Source organism: Nansenia antarctica (genome assembly GCF_963989245.1).
Source record: "Nansenia antarctica genome assembly, chromosome: 20".
Classification (NCBI taxonomy): Eukaryota; Metazoa; Chordata; class Actinopteri; order Argentiniformes; family Microstomatidae; genus Nansenia; species Nansenia antarctica.
This window is the reverse complement of record NC_137693.1, coordinates 9,739,629-9,767,378: the sequence shown is the minus strand read 5'-3', so window position 1 is coordinate 9,767,378 and position 27,750 is coordinate 9,739,629. Positions and strand designations below refer to the sequence as shown.

General features: G+C 46.2%; 2 protein-coding genes across 3 annotated transcripts; both read left to right on the top strand.

Moving 5' to 3' along the window:
* Nucleotides 1–3,110: 3,110 nt before the first annotated feature.
* On the top strand, nt 3,111–14,878 carry vdac1 (voltage-dependent anion channel 1). The gene is made up of 9 exons (XM_080549839.1): nt 3,111–3,116; nt 6,429–6,535; nt 8,159–8,208; nt 9,384–9,536; nt 9,812–9,864; nt 10,564–10,791; nt 12,518–12,668; nt 13,459–13,516; nt 13,765–14,878. Exons 2-9 carry the CDS (start codon nt 6,436–6,438, stop codon nt 13,854–13,856), a joined length of 885 nt encoding a protein of 294 aa, XP_080405965.1. The 5' UTR covers nt 3,111–3,116; nt 6,429–6,435; the 3' UTR covers nt 13,857–14,878.
* A 600-nt stretch (nt 14,879–15,478) lies between these two features.
* On the top strand, nt 15,479–25,456 carry cUnh5orf15 (chromosome Un C5orf15 homolog). 2 transcript variants are annotated; one of them, XM_080549837.1, is made up of 3 exons: nt 15,479–15,591; nt 20,906–21,894; nt 22,991–25,456. In XM_080549837.1, the coding sequence occupies exons 1-3, from the start codon at nt 15,486–15,488 to the stop codon at nt 23,120–23,122; spliced, it is 1,227 nt and encodes a 408-aa protein (XP_080405963.1). In that variant the 5' UTR covers nt 15,479–15,485; the 3' UTR covers nt 23,123–25,456. The 2 variants fall into 2 exon arrangements, with proteins under 2 accessions (XP_080405963.1, XP_080405964.1); XM_080549838.1 differs by having other exon boundaries at nt 15,481–15,591; nt 20,915–21,894.
* Nucleotides 25,457–27,750: the final 2,294 nt, after the last annotated feature.

Genomic DNA, 27,750 nt, shown 5'->3' with positions numbered 1-27,750 from the left:
ATGCAAAATGCAATAGTCCTACTTATGTCACGGTTCCGTACCAGACAGGTCACTTCACACAAGCTCTGGTTGAGTCCACATACTCTTACTTACGACAGTGTGATCTAATTTAACTCTTGTATTTTGACTAATTTATCAGTATTTTGGTCAATCATGGGTCAATCACAAAGTGACCCGAGGGTCTCCCCTAAGGAGAAACTCACACCTAAGACCAGCAAGCCCAGGAAAAAGAAGACCACCTCTTCAACAGTGGCATTTTTTCAGCTGCTGTCATTGTTAACATGCTGTGGAGGAAGATGCCAGAAGAAGTCTGCCCACTCCATGGATGGGAGCAGCTCTGATAACGACTCCACCACCTCTAATAACGGTACGAGCTATGATGGACCTTGTAGTGTACATAGCCTTTATTTATGTAAACCAGCTCTTTTCCCTTCTTTTTTTTATTTTTTATTTTCCTAGCACCAGGGGAGCCCCCCCTCACAAATGTCGTTGTATGGTACCTGTACTATATCAATGACAATAAAGACCATTCATTCATTCATTCATTCATTCGTTCATTCATTCAAGAGCTATGATGGTATTGTTAATACCACATAGAAATCAAAGCTTAATTAAAACGCCTATTTTTTTTGAATATCTTTCACAGGTACTGACCGAAGGCATCACTCCAGAGGCCATGACAAGAATTCAGGAATTCAGGAACGAGAGTTATTAAAAACTCCTATTAAAAATCCTGAACCCTGCACACCGCCACCAAAAGAACACTTGGATGAGGACACTGAACAAGGAACTGTAACTGTAATTGTCAGACAATCATAATCTCTACTATTACGTGTCAAACATCTCTCCAAGTTTACTGTATATTAGTGTGTTCTCATGGCCGTTGTTACTATCTCTGACAGGCAAAAACCAGCAGCCCTACAATGGTCACGACTCCAGTGGAGATTCTCCTAAAGCCAGATTATCTTCTGTGTCATTCTGCCCCGGTAAGTCCCTAACCCCTGACGACCCCTGACCCCTGACCCTGAACCCAGCCCCTCTGACCGCAACTTTACTCTCCTTTTCTCTCTCTCCCGACAGGCCTGCCTCTCCCAGACGTCCCTGGTGCCGAGCGTGGGTAATCCCCAGGTTGAATGGCAACTTCCTGGCGTCCCTGATATGTATGACGACTCTGATGATCTGACCACCACTGCCGCTGACACATCTGTGGAGAAAGCCGTCTCTGAGACCAAGCTGACTGCTCTCACGGCCTTTGAGGAGGAGGAGGAGGAGGATGAAGAGCTAGCAAGGCTGCTGGAGCCTGCTCTCACCATTGTGGAGGAGGAGGAAGAGCTAGAAAGGCTGCTGGAGCTTGCTGCCTCTGATGACGACTTCACCTTCATCTTCAGTTACTGAAAACCAGGTCTCGGGGTGGTAAAAGGGTAGCCCCTCGGCCCCGAGCCTGGTGGAGTGGAGAGGAAAACAACAACCCATACGCCGAAGAAGTTACTGACAACATGATGATTTATGATGATTGCTTGTATATGTCATGTGTGGACTCCAGGAAGAGTAGCTGCTGATGCTTTTGCTGATGCTCAGCTAATGGGGATCCTCATAAATCATATCAAATCAAACCCTGAGAATGAACGAATACACTTTTTCTGTGCAAAAGATTCTGAGTTGTGTTGATATTTGAAGCAGTTAAACTACCTACCTAGTTTCTTTAAAGTACCTACAAACCATTCACCCATAACGGCTATCGACTAGTGCTACTGTGCATGATATTTCTATTGTAATCATGGGATATAAATGTTCAAAGAAGAAACGAAAGCAAACGCTGTTGGGGGGACTGGAGGTGAAGACGTTAGGATGTCAGGGTTGAAGATGGGGGAGTCAGCTGTGGAGACACAAGGTGAAAAAGACACTGAAGAAAAATAAAAACAGAAACCATTAAACATCATTAGGTTTTTATGTGAATCCCTTCCAAGTATTAAATGAAAATGTTCTCATAATATAACCCATAACACTGTCTTGGTCGTTTCAGTAGCCATATTTATGCATTGACCAAGGAAACACACAACTGACAAAATTGAGTAGCTTTCGAATTGTGCTTTGCCTTTCTACTTCAGTAGCCTACAGGCTTGGACAGAGGCAGGCATCTCAACAGGTCACCTTGATGACTTTGAGGATTATGTTTATTTTGATGGCTTTGGCATACAGCACCAACCTCTTCATTCAAAAAGTCTGAATTGTCTTAATTTACCCATTGAGGCACTGCACTTACACTGTATTTCAATCTAAACCCTGAAGTTGAAACACTTTAGATTTCTCTGTTATGTCATCTAATCCATATCACCTCATCACAAAAAACGTATAAGTCATATAAGTGAGCTCTAAATCCGTGTTGTTAGTTGAGATAATTTACTTAATTGTTTTCTTGGAAGGGATGCCAATGTTTTTCCTGTTTACAAGCTGTTTGTGTACCATCTATTTTGGTAAAATATCAAGCATTTCGTGAGTTTAGAATTACAAGGTTCTATCTCCGTTTAGGGCAGTTCAGAGATATTGAGCGTCAACGTTTTTACATTCCATTATGTTTTGTGAGATGGAACCTTTGTATTTGATCAATTACTAACAAAAGAAATGCAACATTTTAAAAATAACACCACACAGGCATTAATAAACACCTAATGGATCAGATTATGTAAAAAACTCAATTTTGACAAAAATGGAGATAGAACCTTATAATTCTAACGTCCACAGAGGTCGCCTATGATGAACGCTCAATGTCACACAGGCGCATCCTGTTGTCACCCTGATGATGCGACACTCCTGCGATCACTGTCGGCTCAGGGACGGTTTGGCAGCTAAGCCCATAATGGTTGAGATATGTGGGCAAATGGGAAAAGCTGATCCCCGGTCGGGTGTTAAACAGCGTAAGGGGTGCGATATGCGGGATTGGCAAACTGCGCATGCGTACCGGAGTTAATACAAGAGGCGTGGCTCCTCTTTCCACACGCTTTACGTGATCTCTCACATGCGTATCTGACGCCCTGGGCAGCCCCTCCTCTCACCCCTCCCTTTGTACCAGTTGACAGGATCTTTCCCAAGCAGGACTGGAAAGCACTGACAGAGAGGTAGGGTGGAAATTTAATACTGTCTCCACTTTTACACATGCATGATTCTAATATCACGGTTGCAACATCTACATGGACATTGATCTTAAGAAAATCGAGATGGCGCTATCAGTTACTGGAGGGGGCAGGCTTAGAGAGGCTCTGGACGTGGGGGATCACTGATGCTCATCCGCGGGCATGCAGCAATGCAGTCAGCCTGCCCAGCCTGCGCGAGCGAGCTTGCAAGGCCTCAAATGCCTTCATGCCTTCGTGCGCGGGCCGGTGATTTGTGCAATGTGGTCAGCGATTATTCAGAATGACATGAGATTAACTAGAGATGCAGCGCTTGCATGCCCATGCATTTGATAATAAACTTGACTGGGTGTTGCATGCAAGTGGTTCCCCTCTCGCCTGGGCTGTCCACTGTCTTAGCTTTCCTAGGCTATCTGGCTATCTGATGCTCCAGTCTTGACAGCTGGTAGATCTGCCGGTTTCGTAACCGGTTGGGGCATCACCGATCACCGATCACCGGTTGCTGGTCGGTAGTTTTAAGACCAGTGCTCATCAGAGAGACATCGGCGTACAATTTCTACCCATGCTCTGGAGGGGAAACCCATCAGGTTGACAGGCGCAGTACAGTACAGTGTAACCTTGTAGCTATGTCAGAATAACCCACTGAAGTTACACGCTGCTCTGGCCAAAAAACCCAAAGTGTTTTATATTCTGCACGACTGCACTTTGACGCGAGAAGTGCAGATGATTATTGATCACTGTTGACTGTACCATGGCATGGGATGCCCTCTACCGTAGGCTTATAGAGGCCTATCTCTCTCTGCCAGAAAACGGAACCTTACCTTCCATCACCATGATTAAATGATCCCTTTAATATTTCTATTCAGTTCAGCTTTTTAGGGACCTCCGTTTTTTGCTTTCACTGTGGAGTGGAAGGAGGAGGATTGGGAGACTACTATCTTCCGGTGGGACAAGGGGGAGGACATTGTATGCCTGTAGTGTCCATGACCCTAGATGCGAGCTAGCTAGGGTACATTCCTCGAGGCCCCTGGCCTCTGACATTGCTGCTTGTCACCAAATGCTCCTCAGCCTCGAAGGGGTTCGCTACTGTTCCCTGTGTGACAGCAGGGGAGAGGGGGGGAGAGAGAGAGGGAGGGAGAGAGAGAGAGGGAGAGAGAGGGGGAGGGAGAGAGAGAGAGGGGGAGGGAGAGAGAGAGAGGGGGAGGGAGAGAGAGAGAGGGGGAGAGAGAGAGGGAGGGAGGGAGGGAGAGAGAGAGAGAGGGAGAGAGAGGGGGAGGGAGAGAGAGAGGGAGGGAGAGAGAGGGGAAGGGAGAGAGAGAGAGGGGGAGGGAGAGAGGGAGAGGGAGGGAGAGGGAGGGAGGGAGAGAGAGGGAGAGAGAGGGAGAGGGAGGGAGAGGGAGGGAGAGGGAGAGGGAGGGAGAGAGAGGGAGGGAGAGAGAGGAGGAGGGGGAGAGAGAGAGGGAGAGAGAGGGAGAGGGGGAGGGAGAGAGAGGGAGAGGGAGGGAGAGAGAGGGAGGGAGGGAGAGAGAGGAGGAGGGGGAGAGAGGGGGAGGGAGAGAGAGAGGGGGAGAGAGAGAGAGAGAGGGAGAGAGAGGGGGAGGGAGAGAGAGAGAGAGGGGGAGGGAGAGGGAGGGAGAGAGGGAGGGAGAGAGAGGGAGGGAGGGAGAGAGAGGAGGAGGGGGAGAGAGAGAGGGGGAGAGAGAGAGAGAACTAGAGAAACGTACTATATTTCCTTTCCCTCTCCCAGTGGCCCTTTGAGAGTGTCTGGTTGGCCCATGGGGAGAGCAGACCATCCTTCAGTTTGTGGGCTTGGGAAGGCTGGCACAGCACAATGTCAAAGTGTTGTGAAACAAGAGTGTTGTTGGGTAACAATGGGAGTCTCAAAACCAGTCCTGTTCATGAACCCTCAGTGGAGTGGACGAGTTATTGTTCAACGAAAAGGAAGTGATGACATCTCTGAGGCCTGTTCTCTGAGAGTAGGGGCGGGGCAAGGGGTTTTCTCTCGGGGGGACTTGAATTGTATAGATTATTTCACGTGTAGGCCTACCACTGCATAATCCTCCTCTGACATTCTCTGTCCTATCTCCGACGTGTCGTCCTGTTTTAAAATGCACACGCGCGTTACACTGGCGTTACGTCTGCATTGCAACATGTTGGGTTTTGGACACGTGTGTGTGTGAAGTGCAGACCATAGCACGGTAGCTTCTAGCTTCTTTTCAACATTCTTTCCATGTTGCTCACCTCGGCTGGCTGTCTATCCCTGCCCTGACTCTCCCTACCGTGTTCCCTTAAGAGGAGATTGGGACAACTAGGTAATGCTAAAACCGCATCTATCCTAATCCTCAATTTGATCCTTTGACTTCAGTGTTCGCTTTGGGCTTTCGGTGCGTCTGTCTGTCCCGTATATCAGGTTCAGCTGGCGTTGTGAAACCTCCTAGCCAGGCAAGCTGTACATCACTGTGTTTCTGATGAGTCAGAGAGAGGGGGGTTAGGCCATCCTCTCTGCTGTAGTCGGTCAGACATGTGCAGAGCGCCGCGCACGTCCTCCCCCTACCCAGCCACCTCATCCATCAATGACCTCCACCCCTCCCCCCTCCTCCACCCCTCCCATCCCACACCTCCCCCCTCCTCCAGCACCGCGCCTCCACTCTGCTCCCCAGCCCACCCTAGCCCTTCCTTCCCCAGCCCACCCTAGCCCTTCCCTTCCCTTCCCTTCCCCTCCCTCCCTCCCAAAGTTTTCCTAAAATAAACATTTCATGATGGCTAGAGGCAAAAATATCTCCCAAGACCTTCGCAACAAGATTGTTGAGCAAGATTTCTGACCAGGCAGTCAGAAAGTTAGTCCGAATATTAGCCCAAGAGCCAAGGACCACTCGAGCAGCGCTCCAGAGAGACCTGGAAGCAGTATGGCGCACCATGTTTGGAGTAGAAATGGTAGAGGTAGTAGCATGGTGAGGTAGAAGCATCATGGTATGTGGCTGTTTCTCTTCACATGGTACTGGTTGAATCCAAATTATCGAAGGGAAGATGAATGGAGCCATGTACTGGGAAATTCTTGAGAAGAATCTGTCCGCTGCCATCCACAATCATTCCCCTTTATTGTACTTTTTTATGGATCGGAGTGTTACAATTTATTTAGCTTTGTAGTTATATTGAGTGAATACCAATGTCTTGTCTAAATTTCATGTGAATAGCTACAATGTGTGATCTAACAAATGGAAATATGTTGAATTCCAAAAAGTGTGTTGATGTGTTGAATACTTATTTCCCCCTGTATGTCATTGCTGTCTCCCCCTCCAGAGGTCTGATGCAAGGCTCTGTCTGTGCTCTCTTACAGATAATGGCCGTTCCTCCGACCTACGTTGACCTTGGCAAGTCCGCCAAGGATGTCTTCACCAAGGGATACGGTGAGCGCTGAGCAGAACTCTCACCATTTCAACAGCTGCTGAATTACAAATCAGCCCCTACCCAGTACTCCCTACCCCCTACTCTCTGCTCCCTACCCCCTACTCTCTGCTCCCTACTCCCTACCCCCTACTCTCTGCTCCCTACTCCCTACTCTCTGCAACCTACCCCCTACTCTCTGCTCCCTACCCCCTACTCCCTACTCTCTGCTACCTACCCCCTACTCTCTGCTCCCTACCCCCTACTCTCTGCTCCCTACCCCCTACTCTCTGCTCCCTACCCCCTACTCTCTGCTCCCTACCCCCTACTCTCTGCTCCCTACCCCCTACTCTCTGCTCCCTACTCCCTACCCTCTACTCTCTGCTACCTACCCCCTACTCTCTGCTCCCTACCCCCTACTCTCTGCTCCCTACCCCCTACCCCCTACCCTCTACTCTCTGCTACCTACCCCCTACCCCCTACTCTCTGCTCCCTACCCCCTACCCTCTGCGCCCTACCCCTACCCTCTGCTCCCTACCCCCTACCCTCTGCTCCCTACCCACTACTCTCTGCCCCCTACCCCCTACTCTCTGCTCCCTACCCCCTACTCTCTGCTCCCTGCCCCCTACTCTCTGCTCCCTACCCCCTACTCTCTGCTCCCTGCCCCCTACTCTCTGCTCCCTACCCCCTACCCTCTGCTCCCTACCCACTACTCTCTGCTCCCTGCCCCCTACTCTCTGCTCTCTACCCCCTACTCTCTGCTCCCTACCCCCTACTCTCTGCTCCCTACCCCCTACTCTCTGCTACTTACCCCCTACCCCCTACTCCGTAGCTGCTCTAGTAGATCTGCAAGGATTACATAGGTATAGCTTAAGCCTATAAGATTGCGGAGTGGAGCGATTACCTTATTACTTAGGTGGTAGTAGTAGTCGTAGTAGTAGTAGTAGTAGTAGTAGTAGTAGTAGTAGTAGTAGTATTAATAGTAGTAGAAGTTGCAGCATAAGTAGTAGTACTGTAGCATAAATAGTAGCAGTTGTAGGAGCTGCAGAATTTATAGTAGCAGTCGTCCTTGAATAGCACTGAGGGTTAGTCATCGGAGCCCCACCCTGGGCGAGGGTGGATTCAGGGCTCAGGGCGTCTGCTAAATGCCCAAAATGTCAATGTTAATGGCCTATGTTCACTCGGGCACAACGTTGTGGAATGCTCAGATAGAAATATCCTGTGTCGGAAACTCGTAGGGTAGAGAATCAGGTCAGTTCTATGAATGAAGTTTCTATCTGCAACGTTCATATAACATTTGACCACACCCCCCACAGGAGCTCTCTGAAGCGTGCCTGACAGGAGTTATGTGCTCTCATGGACTCAACATCAAATCAATACTACAGTATCCACTCGTCGTTATGGAAGGGCCATAGACTGGTGTTTCTAGGAAAGGGACTTATTGAACAGTGTGCTGATGTGATTAGTGGTAGAATAATCCTAGAGACTGCATGTTTAGTGAAAAGGGGGTTTCAATAACCATGTCAAATGAATGGAGCATCAACCAGTCAGTCATTTCTGCACGATTTTATCTTTTTTATTTATTATTATTATTATTATTTATTTTTGAACACATTTTTAAATTTAATATTTCTTCTATCTTCCAGGCTTTGGTCTCATCAAGCTGGACTTGAAAACAAAGTCAGAGAATGGACTGGTGAGTTGTCGTTACACTTACATTTTTGGCATTTAGCAGACGCCTTTATCCAAAGCGACTTACAACAAATAAATGTGTCTTAAGTAAGTGAATCATCTATCCATCAGTCATCGCAAGATAAAAAGTAATCTATGCTAGGGCCAGGGGCCATTGGCAGTCATAATGCTAATGACTTTTTAAAATGTATTTTCATTAGAGAAACTGTAGAGGGGATGAAGAGGTCCTAGCAGGTGTAGCCTGAAGAGACGGGTCTTCAATTTACGACAGAAGATAGGCATTGACCAGAGCAATGAAGGATGATTGTAGGTAGACTGTCTTCTGGCGCTGGTTTTCTCTGTGTACCTCATGTACAAAAGAAGAGATTTGGTGAGGCTGCATTCTGATTTTATGCACCCAAATTGTGGAATGCACTGCCAGTTTACATTAGGGATGCAACCTCAGCAAATATGTTCAAGTCAAGACTAAAAACCCATCTTTTTAATAATGATTGGAGCATGTTGAGCTGCAACGTTTGCAGGAAACGTGCTATACAAATAAAACGTTATTATTAAGATATTATTATTATTATTATGCTCTGAGGTACTATAGACTGGTACTGTAGCTCTATTATCTGTCCTTCTGGTCTGAGTTTCCTCTTTCAGGATACTGTGTCCTCTAGCTATCTGGCAGAGAACTTTTTAAAGACCTGTTTCTCTTATTGCAAAGGAGAAGAGTACTATCATATTTTTGGGGAAGATCATTAATCATACGTGCTTTACATCCAAAACCACAGTTATTTGTGGTAATTTTCAAAACGACCATGTGATCCTGGGGTGGCTGTGGCGAAGGAGGTAGAGCCGCCGTCTAATGATCGCAAGGTCGGCAGATCTGCGGTTCGAACCCCAGCTGGCCACACAGCTCAAGCTGTCCTTGGGCAAGACACTGAACCCCAAATTGCTCCCAATGAGCGGGTCGGCGCCTTGCATGGTAGCTTGCCGCCATTGGTGCACAGTGTGAATGTGTGTGTGAATGTGTGTGAACGGGTGAATGAGAGGCCATTGTAAAGAAGCACTTTGGAATAAGGCGCTCTATAAGTCAGTCCATTTTATCCTCAAACTGATACCACGATCGTACAGTATTTCACTTTTGACCTTTTGACCTCTGTCTGACCCCCCTCCCCCTCCCTTGGACCCCAGGAGTTCACCAGCACAGGCTCTGCCAACACGGAGACCAGCAAGGTGGCGGGGGCCCTGGAGACCAAGTACAAGTGTGCGGAGCACGGCCTGACCTTCACAGAGAAGTGGAACACGGACAACACCCTGGGGACAGAGATCACTCTGGAGGACAAGGTCCGTCCCTCCGTCTGTCCGTCCGTCCTCACAGAAACACGCTACATACTCTTATTTCTGCTCTGAGTTCTAATTCTGTGTGAAATCTGTTTCTCCTATTTCTATGTTGGTACACATGTACCAGTCCAGCCTCTCTGGGAACGGTGGAGTCCTTCTATGAAGTCAGTTGATTATGCGTCCTTTTGATTATGCATCCAGCTTTATTATCTTTCTCTTTCCCTCTCCCTCTCCCTCGTTCTCTCTCTCCCTCTCTCTCTCTCTTTATCCGTCTTCAGTTGACCAAGGGACTTAAACTTACGTTCGACTCCTCCTTCTCGCCAAACACTGGGTAATTATTAATAATATTCATATCATAACACTTGGTGAGGAGCGATTATTCAAACAATCAGACGTTCAATCAGCGCGGCTCGGACATAATCTATCGCCAGTTATAATTGATTGACATTAATGACACCACACAATACATGATTGAACTGTATCGGGGGTGGGATGAATGTAATTAGTAACAGTAGTTTAGTCATGCTGTCTGTCACCATGATGTCGCCATTAGCAACGCATCCCTCCTTCCCTCCTTCCTTCCCCGTCGGTCTCGGATCCAAATGAAATTGGACGGTGAAACCAAAGACATGAAAAGCTTACTTTGACCCCTCCAGTCACGACTGGTCAGTTATGATCTCAAGGAAGGAGGGAAGGAATGATCTTTATTGTCATTGTAACCGTAACCGGTACAACCAAATGTAAATGCAAACCCTAGGTGCTAACAAACAAACACAGTCCTAAGATAATTTAAAAAAACAAGAATGAGACATAAATAGACATAAATAGGGGGGGGGGGGGGATATAAATAAACATAGGGGGATCGGTAGACATCTGAGAATGTATCTATTATGTGAACTTCTATACTTATTTACACTATACGGAGAGAAGGAGGGAAAGAAGCAACTTTTAAACTTGTTTCCAACATGGCCGACCGTAGTTCTCCCCTCCCCTCCGCCATCCTCACGGTCTCTCCTCTCCCTCCTTCCAGGAAGAAGAGCGGCAAGGTGAAGTCGGCCTACAAGCGCGAGCACATCAACCTGGGCGTGGACGTGGACTACGACATCAACGGTACGGCCGTGCACGCCGCCGGCGTGGTGGGCTACGAGGGCTGGCTGGCCGGGTACCAGATGACCTTCGAGGCCGGTAAGAACCGGGTCACCCAGAGCAACTTCGCCGTGGGATACAAGACGGAAGAGTTCCAGCTCCACACCAACGTGTAAGAATCAGAAATCAGAAATCAGAAACAGATTTATTGCCATGTAGGTTTTCACACGCAAGGAGTTTGCTAAGGAAGTTAGAGTTCATGAAGACGGCCGTTAATCTGATTAGGGAAAGCAATTTACCGCCAACGTCGTTTACCGTCAGTCTAGGCTGTCCGTGTGGCGTGGGTTTACGTTGCTCTGCTGCACCTGTTCCAGCTTGAGTGGGTCTCCATAGGTCATGTTGACCATTGGTAATCCAGGATGTTGATCCTACAGTCAGCGAGGGGTTAGTGTCTAGGGCTGTAGGGCTGAGCTATGTTAAGTGTTAGTGTCTAGGCCTGTACAGTTGAGCCATGGGAACTAGCAGTCAGTGAGGTGTTAGTGTCTAGTGCTGAGAGCTGACCTTTTGTTTGACACTCTGGGTCTCTGGTCCCTCTTTAGTCTTTCTGTCTGTCTGTCTGTCTGTCTGTCTAGCCCTCCTGTGTATTTTCTGTCTGTCTCCATGGTGATGGGGTTTATCAGGTTAGAGCGCAGGACATGCCGCCTCCTTCGACCGTTTGTTTTGGTTGAGGCCGGTCAGTCTTCAGACTTGACTCTTAATCCTCGTAGACATCCTGCTCGTTAGATTAATTAATCAATTTCCCCTCTGGGAAATCAATAAAGTACCTATCTATCTATCCATCTACCCATCTACCCATCTACCCATCTACCCATCTATCCATCTATCCATCTACCCATCTACCCATCTATCCATCTATCCATCTATCTATCTATCTATCTATCTATCCATCTATCCATCCATCCATCTATCTATCTATCTATCTATCCATCCTTCTATGCCATTTAGCTGACCCTTTTATCCAAAAGCGACTTACATTGCAGTGAGGTGCATACATACATTTTTCAGTGTCTCAATAGTCCCAGCGGGAATCGAACCCACAACTTAAGTATTGTTAGTGCCGCCATGCTCTACTACCTGAGACGCAGTGGAGCAAGATACTGTATGGAATACAGGTACAGGCAGGATAGGCTATAAGGAGTGAACGGGGTCATGACCCCAGCATTGGGAACAGTACACTGTTTATTGTTGTCGTACTGGGACAGGGGAGGTTACAGTATACCATATGATGGGATTCTTACTCACAAACCTCTCTCTCTCTTAGAAAACACAATAGTTTAGTGTTGCACAATACAATCCTTTACTGTAGCATAGATCCTGTTGCGTAATACAACACAATACAATAGCAACACAATTGAATTCATATACTGTGCCAGGCCAGATAATGATGATGCGTAAGAAGGATGCACTGTATGTATGCTAGGCGGATATGTCATTGGGATGGATAGGGACATTGTCAATACATAATTAACACATATAATGCATAATGAACACATGCCTGCACATCATCTCTCTGTCTCTCTATCTCTCTATCTATCTCTATCTCTCTTTATCTATCTATCTATCTCTCTATCTATCTCTCTATCTCTCTATCTCTCTATCTATCTCTATATATATATATATCTTTCTCTCTATCACACGCACTCTCTGTCTCTATCATACAGACACCCTTGTCCATCTATCTATCTATCTATCTATCTATCTATCTATCTATCTATCTATCTATCTGTCTATCTATCTATCTATCTCTCTATATATATATATCTTTCTCTCTCTCTCTCTCTATCATACACACACCCTTGTCGTCGTGTCTATAACAGACGTGTTGTGTCCTGTGACAGGAACGACGGCACAGAGTTCGGCGGCTCCATCTACCAGAAGGTGAACGAGCAGCTGGAGACGGCGGTGAACCTGGCCTGGACCGCCGGCAACAGCAACACCCGCTTCGGCATCGCCGCCAAGTACCAGATCGACGCAGACGCCGCCTTCTCGGTGAGGCCTCCTACTCCCTAGTTCTTTTTCTGAGGGCAGTCTTTCTGTCTGTCTGTCTGTCTGTCTAGCCCTCCTGTGTAATTTCTGTCTGTCTCCAATGGTGATGGGGTTTATCAGGTTAGAGCGCAGGACGTGACGCCTCCCTCGACCGTTTGTTTTGGTTGAGGCCGGTCAGTCTTCAGACTTGACTCTTAATCCTCTTAGACGTCCTGCTCGTTAGATTAATTAATCACTTATATTAATTAAGTAATCACTCATATTTTTCTTTTTTTGTGTCGATAAGAGACAGTAGAGATTTTGACAGGAAGGATGGGTGAGAGAGAGAGAGAGAAGGGATGACATGCAGGACATGTCCGCAGCCGGAATCGAACCGGGAACCCTGCGGTTACATGGTCGACGCTCAACCCGCTACGCCACCTAAGCGCCCCTTTAAACATGTTTTTATGCCATTTCTGCTTTATTGGGGATATAGACAGTAGAGAGTGACAGGAAGGATGGGTGAGAGAGAGAGAGGAGGGATGACATGCAGGATAGTTCGATGGACGGAATCGAATCGGGGACCCTGCGATGATATGGCATGTAGCTTAGAGAGCTATACCACCCAGGCACCGATTTCTACCTAATAGATCTACCTCCACCAGCCTCCCCTCAGCTTAATCTCTTCTTCTGGAAACCTTTAGAGCTTGTAGTGATGCTCCAGAACACATTGTTTTATTTGAACACATTGTCATTAAACTATTAGATTTGAGTATTTCTCGTGAACTAATTTCTGTGTGTTTTCCTCCAACAGGCCAAAGTAAATAACTCCAGCCTAGTGGGCCTGGGATACACTCAGACACTGAAGCCAGGTGAGCTCTCCAGACATAACTTCTGAAACCTCTGAAAAATCTGTGTTCCATCAGCGTCGATGAAGGAAAAACCCAGACTTATTTTGATAAGTCTTGTGAAACTTGTCATTAAAAAAAATAAGCCTGGGTTTTCCTTTTGAGACGTTGATGGAATACCCCCCTGTTTTGTTTGTATCAGACCACACTCCACACACAGCACAGTCCCAGTGTGTTTACTGAGTCCTCTCCTTGTCTCCCTGTGTGCCCAGGCATCAAGCTGACCCTCTCTGCTCTGCTGGACGGCAAGAACATCAACGCCGGAGGCCACAAGCTCGGCCTGGGCCTGGAGTTTGAGGCATAGTCAGGAAGTCATGGAACACAATACCCCCAAACCTCCAAATATTTTATTGAATAGCTACCCCTCACAACCTGGTGTTTTCCCTATAGATGTGCTAATTATGGTTGAGGTGAGGCGGCAGATGGTCAAACCGTGCTACGGTTGATCTCTGACACTTAAAGGACCACTTAAGATAAAATATTTTGGAATACAGGGCCATATTTGGAAAAAAACACAAAGGAAGATTAACAAGAAAAGAATCATGTTGAAAGGGAAACGTATAGCTGTTAGAACATCTTTCTGTTATGGTCTTTTGCATTTTGATGTAACTACAATCATATAAACGCTTTAAATTATTTGTCTTTTTTTCCCCCCCCTCAATGCGGGATAATGGAAAATAAGATGAGTGAAACACACACAGGCATTGTTTGTTTTTGGTAATCATGCAGTTCAGTTGACTGTCCACACGGTGCCGCTGTTGTTGCATGTCAAATCACTGGTACCCTACTCGGTCACAACATTCCTTGGCCAACGTGAACTATTCCTCATAACACTGGACAGTTTTTCTCATTCTATCCCTCCATAAAGAAGAGAAGTGTCTGTCTAATTAAGATATAATTATATTATAGAATGATGATGATGGTGGTGGTTTAGTTGTCCTACACGTCATGCAGCAGTGACTCTCAGAGGGAGAGAGGCATTAAAACTGTCGCGTAAATTCAATGTTTCGTCTCACTTGTCTATGTCTGTGCATTTGTTGTGAATTATGTCTTTTGTTACATATAGCAAAAATATTATTTTACCAATGGTCTTGTATTCTTAAACCCACCTGTTTAAGGCAGAATTAAGGCAAACCTGTCAACTGTTCCTAAATAAAGGGGAAGGTAACCTGTCCTGCGCACTCTTCAACCCTCTTAATACAAAGCTTTGGACAAAACAGAATGAATGCGTTTTACAAGGAGAGGTAGTCTTCCACTTTTGGTGTTGGAAACAGAACTCGGTGTACTGGACAGTGTTGTTACTCCCTGAAGTTAAATAAAGAAGAACATCTCGATCATGCGGTCTGCGCTTTTATTGACTAAATCATCATGTGATCAGCGAACTATACATCCAGACAGGATGCAGCAAATCCTTGTCCATGTTGTGTAACACACACGCACACACATGCACACACACACGCACACACACACACACACACGCACACACACACACACACACACACACACACACACACACACACACCTACACCTACCAACAGTATGCAACCCAGAGCTCTGTCCACACACACACACACCTACTAACAGTATGCAACCCAGAGCTCTGTCCGCACGCACGCACACACACACACACGCACACACACACACACACACACACACACACACACACACACACACACACACACACACACACACACCTACCTACCTACAGAATGCAACCCAGAGCTCTGTCCACACACACACACGCACACACACACAGGTGTCAAATACAATGGAGCAACTGTTCCATCAGACAGCTCGCGTTTACGTACGTAAACAAGCCACGCCCCGTTCACAGTCACGTCTTAACCCAAGCCACGCCCCCGTTCACAGTCACGTATTAACCCAAGCCACGCCCCATTCACTGTCACGCGACAAGATGGCGCCTCGCAGGAAGATGGAGCGAAGCTGGAGACCTGACTGTGTGTTCGTCGTGTTTCTACTGCTCACACTGTTCTCTCGCAGCTGTCTCTCAGCTCCGCTGGACCCCCAAACCCACAACGGTAAGGTTAAACTTACCAGTACATTTAGTTAGGTGTGAATCACTCTTAGTTAAGTGTTTTTAGAAGGCAAAGCTAGCCCTCTAGCTTACTGCTGTGCTAACAGAGTGGTGTGATGTTGAAGACCAGCTGACGAACAGCAACAAACTGACAGTTCGTGACGTTAGAATTATAAGGTTCTATCTCCATTTTTGTCAAAATTGAGTTTTGTTTTTTTACATAATCTGATCCGTTAGGTGTTTATTAATGCCTGTGTCATGTTATTTTTAAAATGTTGATTTTTTTTGTCAGTAATTCATAAAATACAAAGGTTCCATCTCACAGAACATAATGGAATGTAAAAACTTTGACGCTCAATATCTCTGAACTGCCCTAAACGGAGATAGAACCTTCTCATTCTAAACGGAGATAGAACCTTATCATTCTAAACGGAGATAGAACCTTCTCATTCTAAACTCACTGTTACTGCCAAAAAAGCGGACAAGCAAGTAACTCTACAATCCCACAGACCTGCCTAGTTATCAAGAATGATGTCTGATAAATGTCCCTGTACGGATGATTTGGGCTAGCTGGAAGGGGGGGGGGGTGTACTATTACTACTCTGCCTTTGGCTTTTTTCTTCTACTTTCTTTCTCATGTTCAGGTGAGAGTACCCACACACCACCCACCACCTCCCCTTTCCAGGTGTTCTGGTCGTATATCTGAACTAATAAGCGTCCTGTCAGTCAAAGGATCTCACGGTTCTCTTGAAGCTTTGCGAGGGGAAATCTCACTAAAAAAGAAGAAGAAGAAGAAGAACCACAAAACAGGTTTTGAGGCCATATAAGCTCCGTTTGATGATCGTTACCCCTGTCATTTAAAGTCATTAAAATGAATAGCCCGCAGCTTATGACTATATGACAGTCTTTTCATAGGTAGTGAATGCCTTACGTAGGCTATCTGTTGATAACACAGAGATTGAACCCCTATCACTGCATTTCCTGGTAAATATCAGATTTCAGCACATTCTACATTTGAGGACCGTGATTTCTAACACTGAGAGGCTGGCCTTGTTACAGCGAGCAAACCTATTTTGAAACATTGAACCCGGCTATATTCAAGCTAAGAGGAGACCATGTGCAGATGGTATGCATGACGGTATCCATAACAGTGTTCTCTGCCCGAGATCTAATCTAGTCTTGGCATTGTCAACAGAAGCTCATTCAGAGGGTGGTAAGCCCGGAGGAGTCAGCTATTCCTTGGTGTCTCTAATTACTAAGAGAATGGGGGGTCGGGTAGCTAGGTTATCTGTTGACGTGTCATCCCATGGTGGAGTTTAACCTGTTTTGAGAGCACTCTCTTGATACTGAAATGTGTGTGTGTGTGTGTGTGTGTGTGTGTGTGTTAGACGTGTCCTGTTTAGAGAGCACTGTCCTGATATTAACTGAAGTGTGTGTGTGTGTGTGTGTGTGTGTGTGTGTGTGTGTGTGTGTGTGTGTGTGTGTGTTAGACGTGTCCTGTTTAGAGAGCACTGTCCTGATATTAACTGACGTGCGTGTGTGTGTTTGACGTGTCAGATAGTGATGCAGTTTATGTATCAAGAGGGTGTGTTCAGGCTAGCAGCTAGAATAAACATCCCATTTTCTATGTCACTTATTAATTCATGGCAAACGTTTGTAGACTACATGTCATTTCAGCCTATGGATTTTTATTGCTCGAGTATGTTTACCTAACACACAGTAATACCGTTTTTTTTTGTGTGACAAAGATTTCCTTATGACTCAGTATGTGAGCTGGCAGTAGCCCACGTAGGAATGAATAGTCCCTTTCTTCACGGAGACCCTCTGACTTCAGGCCTCCATGTTCCTTCGATCCGCCCCGCCCGTCCCAACCCACAACTCTGTCGGTCAGCGCCTGTAGACGTTCCCCAGGGAGTGAAGTCACGCTGACTCTCTGGTTCAATAGTGTCATTGATTGAGAACGGGCCAAAAGCATGAGCTGGACCTAGCCTAGGCTAGCTGGAACAAACAGCCCTGTCACTGGATGCCTGACTGCCCCCATGTATGTAGCCCGTCTGTTAAGCTGGCATATTAATTCCTGAGGTACTGACGCAGGGCTCGACATTAAGGCTTGTCCTCTTGTGTACAAGTTGATGTTCTTGCCGTCCAGCAGAGCAGAGAGGGTGAGCTTGATGCCTGGGCACACAGGGAGACAAGGAGAGGACTCAGTAAACACACTGGGACTATGCTGTTGTGGAGTGTGGTCTGATAGAAAAACCAGGGGGGTATTCCATCAACGTCTCTAAAGGAAAACCCAGGCTTGTTTTTAATGACAAGTCTCACGAGATAAGCCTGGGTTTTCCTTTATCGACGCTGATGGAACACAGATTTTGTACTTTTTATGTTCGGACAAGTGGACTTCCTCCTAAAAAAAAAAAAAAAGATTAATTCCTCCTTAAGTTGTTAAGTAATAAATGTTTTAACGAGCTATGCCACACGTCATTCTCGCTGCCAGAAATTCTAATTCTATTACCTTTGGCTTGTGGACATTAAGTGCGTAGTGAAAGAAACCGACACGTTACTCAAGCCAGCAAGCACAATGTTCCTTCAAGCACCTAAAACTGGCCAGGTGCCATGAAAAGCGGGAAACACCAAATCTCATCGGATGAAACACCAGCACCATTGCCGGTGATCTGCCAAGGTGTCCTGCCATGTCAATGTCTGCTGCCTTGTCAATGTCTGCTGCCTTGTCAATGTATGCTGCCTTGTCAATGTATGCTGCCTTGTCAATGTATGCTGCCTTGTCAATGTCTGCTGCCTTGTCAATGTCTGCTGCCTTGTCAATGTCTGCTGCCATGTCAATGTCTGCTGCCATGTCAATGTATGCTGCCTTGTCAATGTATGCTGCCTTGTCAATGTATGCTACCTTGTCAATGTATGCTGCCTTGTCAATGTAGCTGCCATGTCAATGTAGCTGCCATGTCAATGTAGCTGCCATGTCAATGTAGCTGCCATGTCAATGTATTCTGCCTTGTCAATGTCTGCTGCCATGTCAATTTATGCTGCCATGTCAATGTATGCTGCCTTGTCAATGTATGCTGCCTTGTCAATGTATGCTGCCATGTCAATGTATGCTGCCATGTCAATGTATGCTGCCATGTCAATGTATGCTGCCTTGTCAATGTCTGCTGCCATGTCAATGTATGCTGCAATGTCAATTAGTGATGCTCCGATCTGATCGGCGCCGATCGGTATCGGCCGATATGGCCTTGATCGGTTTTGATCGGAGTTCTCAAAACGGCCGATCAAACATGACCGATCAGTTTACAAAATGGCGTCGCCAGTCTGGAAATATTACACAGTGTCGGAAAGAGACAACAAATATGCCGTTTGTAATGTCTGCTCAAAAGAAATACCTCGGGGAGGAACGCACGCAAGGTCTTTCAATACCACGAATATCATACGGCATTTGCTGCGTTCGTCGATTCGCTCAGAGAGCGCCGAAGCGCACACTGGGCTCGACGTCATAAAGGGACCGAGTGCTTTGATTGGACGAGAGGCGTTCCACGAGTGCTGGTCAGAGTTCCAGCGCGACTTCACGAGCGTAGTGTAGGTAGTGTTCACCGACGTCATGTGACCCCGCGAGCAGGAAGTCACTTGGCCCATAGCAACAACAACTATTAGCGCGTGAGTTTTAGGTCTTCCTCTGTGCACCTTGCACAAGTGTAGATAGCGAGCGACTTTTCAGCAGCAGGACATATTTTAGATGATAAGAGGAACAGGCTGAGTGCCAAAAACGCTGAGATGCTTGTATTTCTCAAGGCTAATCTGCCAGTGATGCTGCTTAATCAGAAGTAAGGTTTGAGTCTGAAATCTCCTTAGGTGCAATGTTTTGTTTTTTTGTTTTATTGATTATTGCTGACTTGCTGTCTTATCTCCTCCTAAATATGACTTGAAACTGACTGACTTGAAACAGTATTTTATATTTGGCTATAGCCTGTTTATGTTGCAGTTTAGTTTGGGTATGTTTATTGTTCCTCAGGAAAGCTACAGTTACAGTATAAGCTCCAAGTTCTCTAAGAGCCCCTAGTTCCTCTCATTCGAGTGGAATGTTGCACATTTGATGTGACAGTGTACATTTTATTTATTATGATTTTTATTTTCACATTTTATTTGTTTTTCCTGAAGTAAGCTACAGGTGGTTGTGAATTCAATAAAACAGATGGTCGTCAATTCATGATACTTTCTCATCTCCTAATTTCATTTAAATACTTAATATACAATGTCAATGGTGTTAAGAATAATTTAAAACATAAATAATGCTACACAATAAATAGAATGCTTCAATTGCCATTTTCGACGCTGTGATCGGTGATCGGTGATATCGGATCGGCAGATCACTGATTCCAGTGATCGGTGATCGGTGATCGGCACCAAAAACCCTGATCGGAGCATCTCTAATGTCAATGTATGCTGCCTTGTCAATGTATGCTGCCTTGTCAATGTAGCTGCCTTGTCAATGTCTGCTGCCTTGTCAATGTCTGCTGCCTTGTCAATGTCTGCTGCCTTGTCAATGTATACTGCCTTGTCAATGTATGCTGCCTTGTCAATGTATGCTGCTTTGTCAATGTATGCTGCCTTGTCAATGTATGCTGCCATGTCAATGTATGCTGCCTTGTCAATGTATGCTGCCTTGTCAATGTATGCTACCATGTCAATTTAGCTGCCTTGTCAATGTATGCTACCGTGTCAATGTATGCTGCCTTGTCAAACAATTTATGTCCGCTGAGAAGGGAAGCGCGGGGTATGTTGTCACACGCAGTCTTAACATTTGATGGGCACTATACATCACAATTGTATAAATGTCATACCAAATGAAAGAAAGTCTTGGGCACAAGATTATATCTTCAGTACAGAGCTATAGACCGTTAAAGGATAAGTTCACTTGTCCAAAGGACAAGTACTTGAAAAAACGTAATGTCAAGCCCTGTGACGGTTCTTTAAAAAAGATGGATAAGAGATTAGGGGCCCCGTTTCACAGACTAGGCTTAAGCCTAATCCTGGACTAAAAAGAATCTTCAATGGAGATTTTACATCATGTGATTTTTAGTCCAGGACTAGGCTCAAGCCGTGTCTGGGGAAACCGGCCCTAGATGACGCTTGTAAGACCCAATCAGACCACAACAACGTCTTTCTTTCCACTTTCACTTTTCACCTCATTTGGAAATCCCAGCGACAAAACAGTTAAACTCCACGTGAACAGTGTTTAAAAAAAAATAAACAAAGTAACATTACGTTTGTTCCCGACTCCTAATTCCTCCAATCCTCTCTACTTCCAGACACACCAGCACCACCAGCACCACCAGCAGCAGGAGGAGGAGGAGTCTCACCAGACCCACAGCCTGCAGAGGGTGATGATCCAGCAGCACTGACACCCGTCAACGATGGTTCGCCAGAGAACAGGGAGGAGGAGGTGGAGGTGGAGGCGGGCCTGACCACACCGCTCAAACTTGAGCCTGAGGAGATAACGCCACCCCAGGAGAAGAACACCACGTCTCCCGTCGACAACGGCGCCACGCCCAAGGAGGAGGAGGAGGCCACACCCGACAAGGACGCTCCGACGCCCGACCAGACGCCAGCCACAAAGGACAGTAAGGAAGACCACGAGCCCATCGTTATCGGTGACTCGGCTGTCGTTGAAGGAGAAGAAACAGCAGTAGGACACACGGACACAGCCAACCCTCCCCCGGCGGTCGTGGCAACATCAACGGTTGCACCGATCACCTCTCTGACCACCACCACCACCGAAGCCAACAAAGACAACGTAGACCTGGTACCTGCCGAGCCCACCGCCCAGAAGGCGACCCCCCCGCCCAGCGCCCCCAAGCCCTCCAGCACGGCCCAGGAGCCTAACGAGGAGAGGACGGCGCCCGCGCTCGCGCCCGGCCAGAACCCGGACGACCCCAACGACCCGAACTCCCAGTCGGACCTGGACAACTACGAAGACACGGAGTACGACGAGGACCTGGGCCCGCCTCTGGGTAACCGTGACAACAACCTGGGCTTCGAGAACGAGCAGAAGGCCTTCGGCGGCGACGGCTTCGGGGGGGACGACGACGTCGACATCGACAACGAGGACGACGCGGGCGAGGACGCGTTCAGCGACGACACCACGGGCACCAAGGGCGTGGCAAAGATAGACGTGCGTCTGAAGGACACGGCCATCTACACCACCACCCAGGACGAAGACTCCCACTTCTTCTTCCACCTGGTGATCCTGGCCTTCCTTGTGGCCATCGTCTACATCACCTACCACAACAAGAGGAAGGTGAGCCAGGTGGTCTGGTCTCTACAGTACACAGTGTTGTTAGACGGGTCCTGTTTGGAGAGCACTCACTGTCCGGAGGGTTGTGGGGGAAAATCTAAAGGAAAAATCCAGGCTTATTTTTGATAATAAGAGATTTATCAGAATAAGCCTGGATTTTCCTTTTGCAATGTTGATGGAATACCCGCCTGATATTAACTGAAGTGTCTGTGTGTGTCTGTGTGTGTCTGTGTGTGTCTGTGTGTGTCTGTGTGTGTCTGTGTGTCTGTGTGTCTGTGTGTGTGTCTGTGTGTGTGGCGTGTGTGTGTGACGTGTTTGATAGTGATGCAGTTTATGTATCAAGAGGGTGTGTTCAGGCTAGAATAAACACCCCACAAGTCACTTATGAATTCATGGCAAACGTATGTAGACTGCAGGTAATTTACGCCTATGGATTTTATTGCAGGAGTAAGTTTACCTACACACAGTAATTGTGTAAGGTCAGCATAGTGTTTTCAACTACTTTTAGCATTAGGTCAGGCCTGCTTGGTCTTGGTGTGAGATGGGTTGCGATTTGTTGAATATCCCCACTGACTTCATTGTGCCAGACAAACTCAATCGCGCAACTATTTAAAATATTTGAAATACTATTTAAACCCAGGTCTTATTCTGTATTCCTATAGGCTAATCTCCATAGCACTAAACATGTTGTGTGCCGTTGTTACAAGGGGTGGGTTTACATCAGTGACATTGTGCCAGTTTATCACTTGTTTTTGTTCATCACAATGACAGCCTGCATTGTTAGCATGGAGAATCTGTATGAACACACCCCTCCTTGCTCTCCTCTGGATATCCTCCTGCTAGCTCAGTTACTGTTACTGAGAGTCAGCAAAGAATACGCAGAGGTCAAACTGATTTCTCTCTCCCTCTCCTCCCTCCTTCCCTCTCTCTCCCTCTCTCCCTCTCCTCCCTCTCCCCTCCCTCCCTTCCCTCCCTCCCTCCCTTCCCTCCCTTCCCTCCCTCCCTCTCTCTCCCTTCCCCCCCCCCCTCCCTCCATCTCTCTCCCCTTCCTCCCTCTCCCTTCCCTTCTCTCCTCCCATCCCTCCCTCCCCCCTCCTAGATCTTCCTGATGGCCCAGAGTCGTCGCTGGAAGGAGGGCCTGTGCTCCCGCACCGTGGAGTACCACCGCCTGGACCAGAACGTGAACGAGGCCATGCCCTCCCTGAAGATGACTCAAGATTACATCTTCTGATCCCCCCCGCCCCGACCCGGCAGCAAACAGGGACTGGCTAACAGACTGAACAAGCCAGTTTACCCGGCTAACCGAAAGTTGTTGTAATGCCTCGCTTGCTTTCCAAGCTAGACACTCTCTCTCTCTCTCTCTCTCCACTTGGACGCCAGGCAGGGCGGGAGAGAGTCTGACGGTACGACTAACTGTACGACCCTGTTTTTACGACTCGTAATTATTATTTTTATTTCTTCTTCTTTTTTCAATGTTGTCCGTGAGTAAAATGGAATATTTTTAATTTTTAATTTTATATATTTTTTTCATTAAGTTCTTTTCTTATTCTTACTCCCAAGGTTGTTGTATTCTTACTCCGAGGTTTTTATTTTTTGAATATGATTCATTATGATTTGAGTGTTTTCGATTTTATTTGGGTTGACGGATCACATTCTGGTCTGGTGTGGGAGAAGTTTAAACTCTTGTTTCGACCTTGTCGTCCTTTTGAGACGTAGGGTTGTCCGTCTCCGCACACACGCTGTTTCTGTTCAGGTTACACATTTAGACAGGAGGAAATATGAAGCCCTCAATCCCTTAAACGTATGCAGTGGTAAAATCCTATGAAATTAAATTAATTTCATACAGTACATGTCAAGCATATAGAGCAATACTGACATTCATCATTGATGTGAACTGATTTTGTGATTTCTTATGCTAAATCCTTTAGACAGGTTAATACAATTATTGACATGTACAGAGCCCACTATCAAATTGTGGTTTGGCAGATGTTTGAAATGAATCAATTGCCTGTCATTTTTCTTTTTCTATCATTTGTCATTCTAATGCTTAATAACTTTTTATTGATACTGTGCCCAGATTTTGCTGTGCATAGATCCCAGGGCTAGCTCCCGTTTTTATTTGTGTTGTTGTTGTTGTATGGCTTCGATGAAGTCTTTCTCATCGCAGCAAATGTTTCTTTCTGAGATGTTTCAAAAATGGCTCTCAATGACTTCCTATGAAACTTCTCATGAATCTTCTTTTTGTGTGTGGACTGTTGAGCCCTCCCTCCCTCCCTTTCCATTGGCAATTTGCACTCTCTTTATGTGGCCTAATGTGCATGTAAGCACTACAACTTCTATATGAGTATTTAGTTTAAGTGAACTCTTTCTGTCCTATCAAAGGACAGCCAGGTTAAACGGAAAGGTTGTGTTTGAGATCGACTGCATTGCAGTCAGGCTGCGCTGCGCTGCACAGCGGATTGATATACAAAATTCATGATGTCGTATTTGGAGATGTTAAAACACGTTTCCAGATGTTGTCATGATCTGATCAGCTGTGCAGTGTAGTCGATCTGAAACACGCACAGTGATACTACATTGAGCACCTGTTACTCTCTTAAGAACCATAATCAATCAATCAATCAATCCAAAATAATATTTGTATAGCGCTTTCTAGAAAGACACTTATCCCAAAGTGCTTTACAGCAAGAATGACAGGCTACAAAACATATAGGCTATGGTACGAAACTCAGTGACGAGCCTTCAATTCAAATGCCGTATCTGTGGCCGCGAGAATCCACAGTCCTCGTTCTCCAGGACTTGTCAAACTCTGTCACGTTCAGCTGTCTTGTCAGGACACAGTGGGAGGCATTGTAAATAGACGAAAAGTTGTGAATTCCAAACGGACCCCGAGCCCCGAGATCTGACCCGATACCAATGGCTACAGCAGGTGCTGAATAAGCAATATGGCAAGGCAATATCATTTAATAATACCCTGCCTCTACAAAAGGCAAGATTGACGTAGTAGCATCATCAGATCCTTTCAGGTCCACAGGAATGGGGAGGTCCCAGGGGCTAGGAGTCGTTTTGGCATCCTGCCATGGTAGATTTCAGTTTGGAATCCTGCCATGGTAGATTTCAGTTTGGAATCCTGCCATGGTAGATTTCAGTTTGGAATCCTGCCATGGTAAATTTCAGCTCTTGTCAAAGAGTTGCACTTTGGTGTGTCCCCAGCGATCACTTCTCTACTCCTCACATTCCTCCTTCCTCGCTTCCTTCTTCAAAAAACATAACTGAAGAAGAAGATCCAATGTTCTCCCTTGTTGATGTTCTCCTTCCAACATGTTTTGAGATGGAAGTTGGAAGATAGGATGCGGGTGGCGAGGAGTAGAGGACAGACTGTCGGGGCGGCGCGACTGCGTGTCACAACACTAGCTACTGCATGGGTGGAAGGAGGAGGCGTCACGCATGGAACTGGAATATTGTGTAGCTCTTATATAACCTTTGGTGGATGGGCACTGCTTTTGCAATCAACTGTACAAATTATCCAATATTGTCAATAAAGCACAATTGTGTATGAATCGTTTTTTGGCTGGCCTAGCTCTGTTACTAATGCTTCGTTTTGTAAAAAAAAAAAAAAGGAAGAAGAAAGAAATGACTGACAAATCAAATCTTCTGTCTCTTGTGCGAATGAATATGGCTTCACACAGCTTCGTCCTGGTTGAAGTGTTTTCATACGTGTATTATACTACCGGTATTGTATATTAGACTACATTTGTACCACAAACATTCTTTTGTCTGATCCTGACCTGGGGAAGAGTTTCAAACACGCTTACAGACCCCTGGCACTGGATACTATATGGAGGGCTGACATCCCGGGCTTGGACCCAGCTATTGATTGGGATGAAGTTTGGTCCAACACACTGTTACCCCCTAGAAATCCTGACCAACAACATTATAACTTCATATATAGAGTTTACCTGACACCCAAGAAACTGTTTAATGAAAATAACCATAAACCCTACTTGCACCCTGTGTGCTAACAAGGCCTATGGTACTTACATGCATATCATATGGTCTAGGAGTGTCCTCCAGTAGCTTGTTTCTGGGGTTCAGTGTCTTGCCCAAGGACACCTCGACAAATGGCCAGCTGGGGTTCGAACCGCCGATCTACCGACCTTGTGATCATTAGATATAATCTCCAGACCACATTCTCACACCTCTTTTGGAGGCCGGGAGAACTTTAGATTAACCTTTCTGGCATGGTGACAACCCTTTCGGCATTTTAGCAGGCGCCTTCATCTCTCCCTATCTCATAGGAGGGAGCGGGAGGAGTTTAGAATTCACCTGTCAGGTCCTGTTCAAAGGTCAGTTTAGTCATTTCCACCCTAGACGATTTCTAACAAGGATTGGTTGCTGATTGGTGTTCTTAGAATGTAGTTTAGATATTTGTGTTCAAGACATATGTTTGTGTGAGGTACATATTCCATCCATCCCTGGGAGATTGTGTTGGATTTAAACAGACCATTTCTAATGTGGAGTGGAGGCTGTGAAGACTAGTCAAGGTAAGAGGATATTTCTATGTTTCTAAAACAAACATAACATTGCTGTCTTAATGAAACAGGACCAGAGAAGGATACATATACAGAATCTATTTGTGTGTTTGAGAGAAAGAGACATGATGAGAAATAAATGGTGCAATGATATGAATCGTAATTATTTTACAACTCTTTTACGCAGGGAAAATGGCTGAAGAGTCCGGAGTTCGTGGTAAGTCTTCACATTACTGTCTCAGATGTGATTGGCTGATTCTCTTGTGTGAATCCACACCACATGTCCATCAACCTTCAACAAAGCACACTGACTGCTGGGTAGATGTGGGTTGATATTTCTGTTAACTTTGTGTCATTGGTTCAGTACTGAAGAGAGTACAGGCTTGTTGTTGAGATTGTGTCTGTGAGAAACAGCTGGAGTGCTTTAGTGTGAGCTCTGCTACTGAGGATCACCTTTGACCTCCTCCAGCATTATACATCAACTCTCTACACAAACAATATCACTTCATGATGTAATCTATATGCTTTTAGTCTATGTTTGCTGTAGTGTGTGATTGTGTGAGTGACATACAGTATGTCTCTCCATGTGTGTCCTGTCTGAGTGTCCACAGTGTCTCCTTCAGCTTCGTGAATATGTGTGTGTGAGGGAGTGAGTGAGTGAGTGTGAGTGAGTGAGTGTGAGTGAGTGAGTGAGTGTGTGTGTGTTCACCATGTATTGATGTGAAACATGTCAACAGCGTTTCCTTCACCCTGACAGGTCTCTTTACACTCACCACCCCTGAAGACTGGGTGAGGGCTGATATAGGTGATGATGTCACCCTACCCTGTCACCTCTCCCCTGAGACCAGCGCTGTTGCCATGACGATCAGGTGGTTTTATCACACAGAGTGTGTTTACCTGTATAAGAATGGCCAGGTGACAGAGGGGGAGGGCAGGGAGGGCAGAGTGAGTCTGATCACCCAAGAGCTGCAGAGAGGCAACGTGTCCCTGAGGCTGAGAGACCACAGGGCGTCAGATGATAGAGGATTGTACATCTGTCAGGTCATCCATGGAGGACAGAAGGAGGAGGCTGTTGTGGCGTTATGGCAAACACAAGGTAAGGGTCCATGGTGAGAGTGAGTGTGTCTTTGTGTGTGTGTGTGTGTATGTGTGTGTATGTACTGTATATGTATATGTATATGTATGTGTATATGGTATATGTATATGTATATGTATATATGTGTGTGTGTGTGTGTGTGTGTGTGTGAGATTGTGAATGTATGTCTGTGTGTGTGTACAGTGTCCCTCCCTCCCTCCCGGCATCCCTCCCTCCCTCTAATCTCCCTAC

Excerpts from the sequence above, each read along its gene's own strand:
- cUnh5orf15 (XM_080549837.1), top strand. The coding sequence starts at position 15,486 with ATGGAGCGAAGCTGGAGACCTGACTGTGTGTTCGTCGTGTTTCTACTG. Across the intron at positions 15,592-20,905 it reads GGACCCCCAAACCCACAACG|ACACACCAGCACCACCAGCA; the intron begins GTAAGGTTAAAC and ends CTCTACTTCCAG. Across the intron at positions 21,895-22,990 it reads CCTACCACAACAAGAGGAAG|ATCTTCCTGATGGCCCAGAG; the intron begins GTGAGCCAGGTG and ends CCCCCCTCCTAG.
- vdac1 (XM_080549839.1), top strand. The coding sequence starts at position 6,436 with ATGCAAGGCTCTGTCTGTGCTCTCTTACAGATAATGGCCGTTCCTCCG. Across the intron at positions 9,537-9,811 it reads AGATCACTCTGGAGGACAAG|TTGACCAAGGGACTTAAACT; the intron begins GTCCGTCCCTCC and ends ATCCGTCTTCAG. Across the intron at positions 9,865-10,563 it reads TCCTTCTCGCCAAACACTGG|GAAGAAGAGCGGCAAGGTGA; the intron begins GTAATTATTAAT and ends CCCTCCTTCCAG.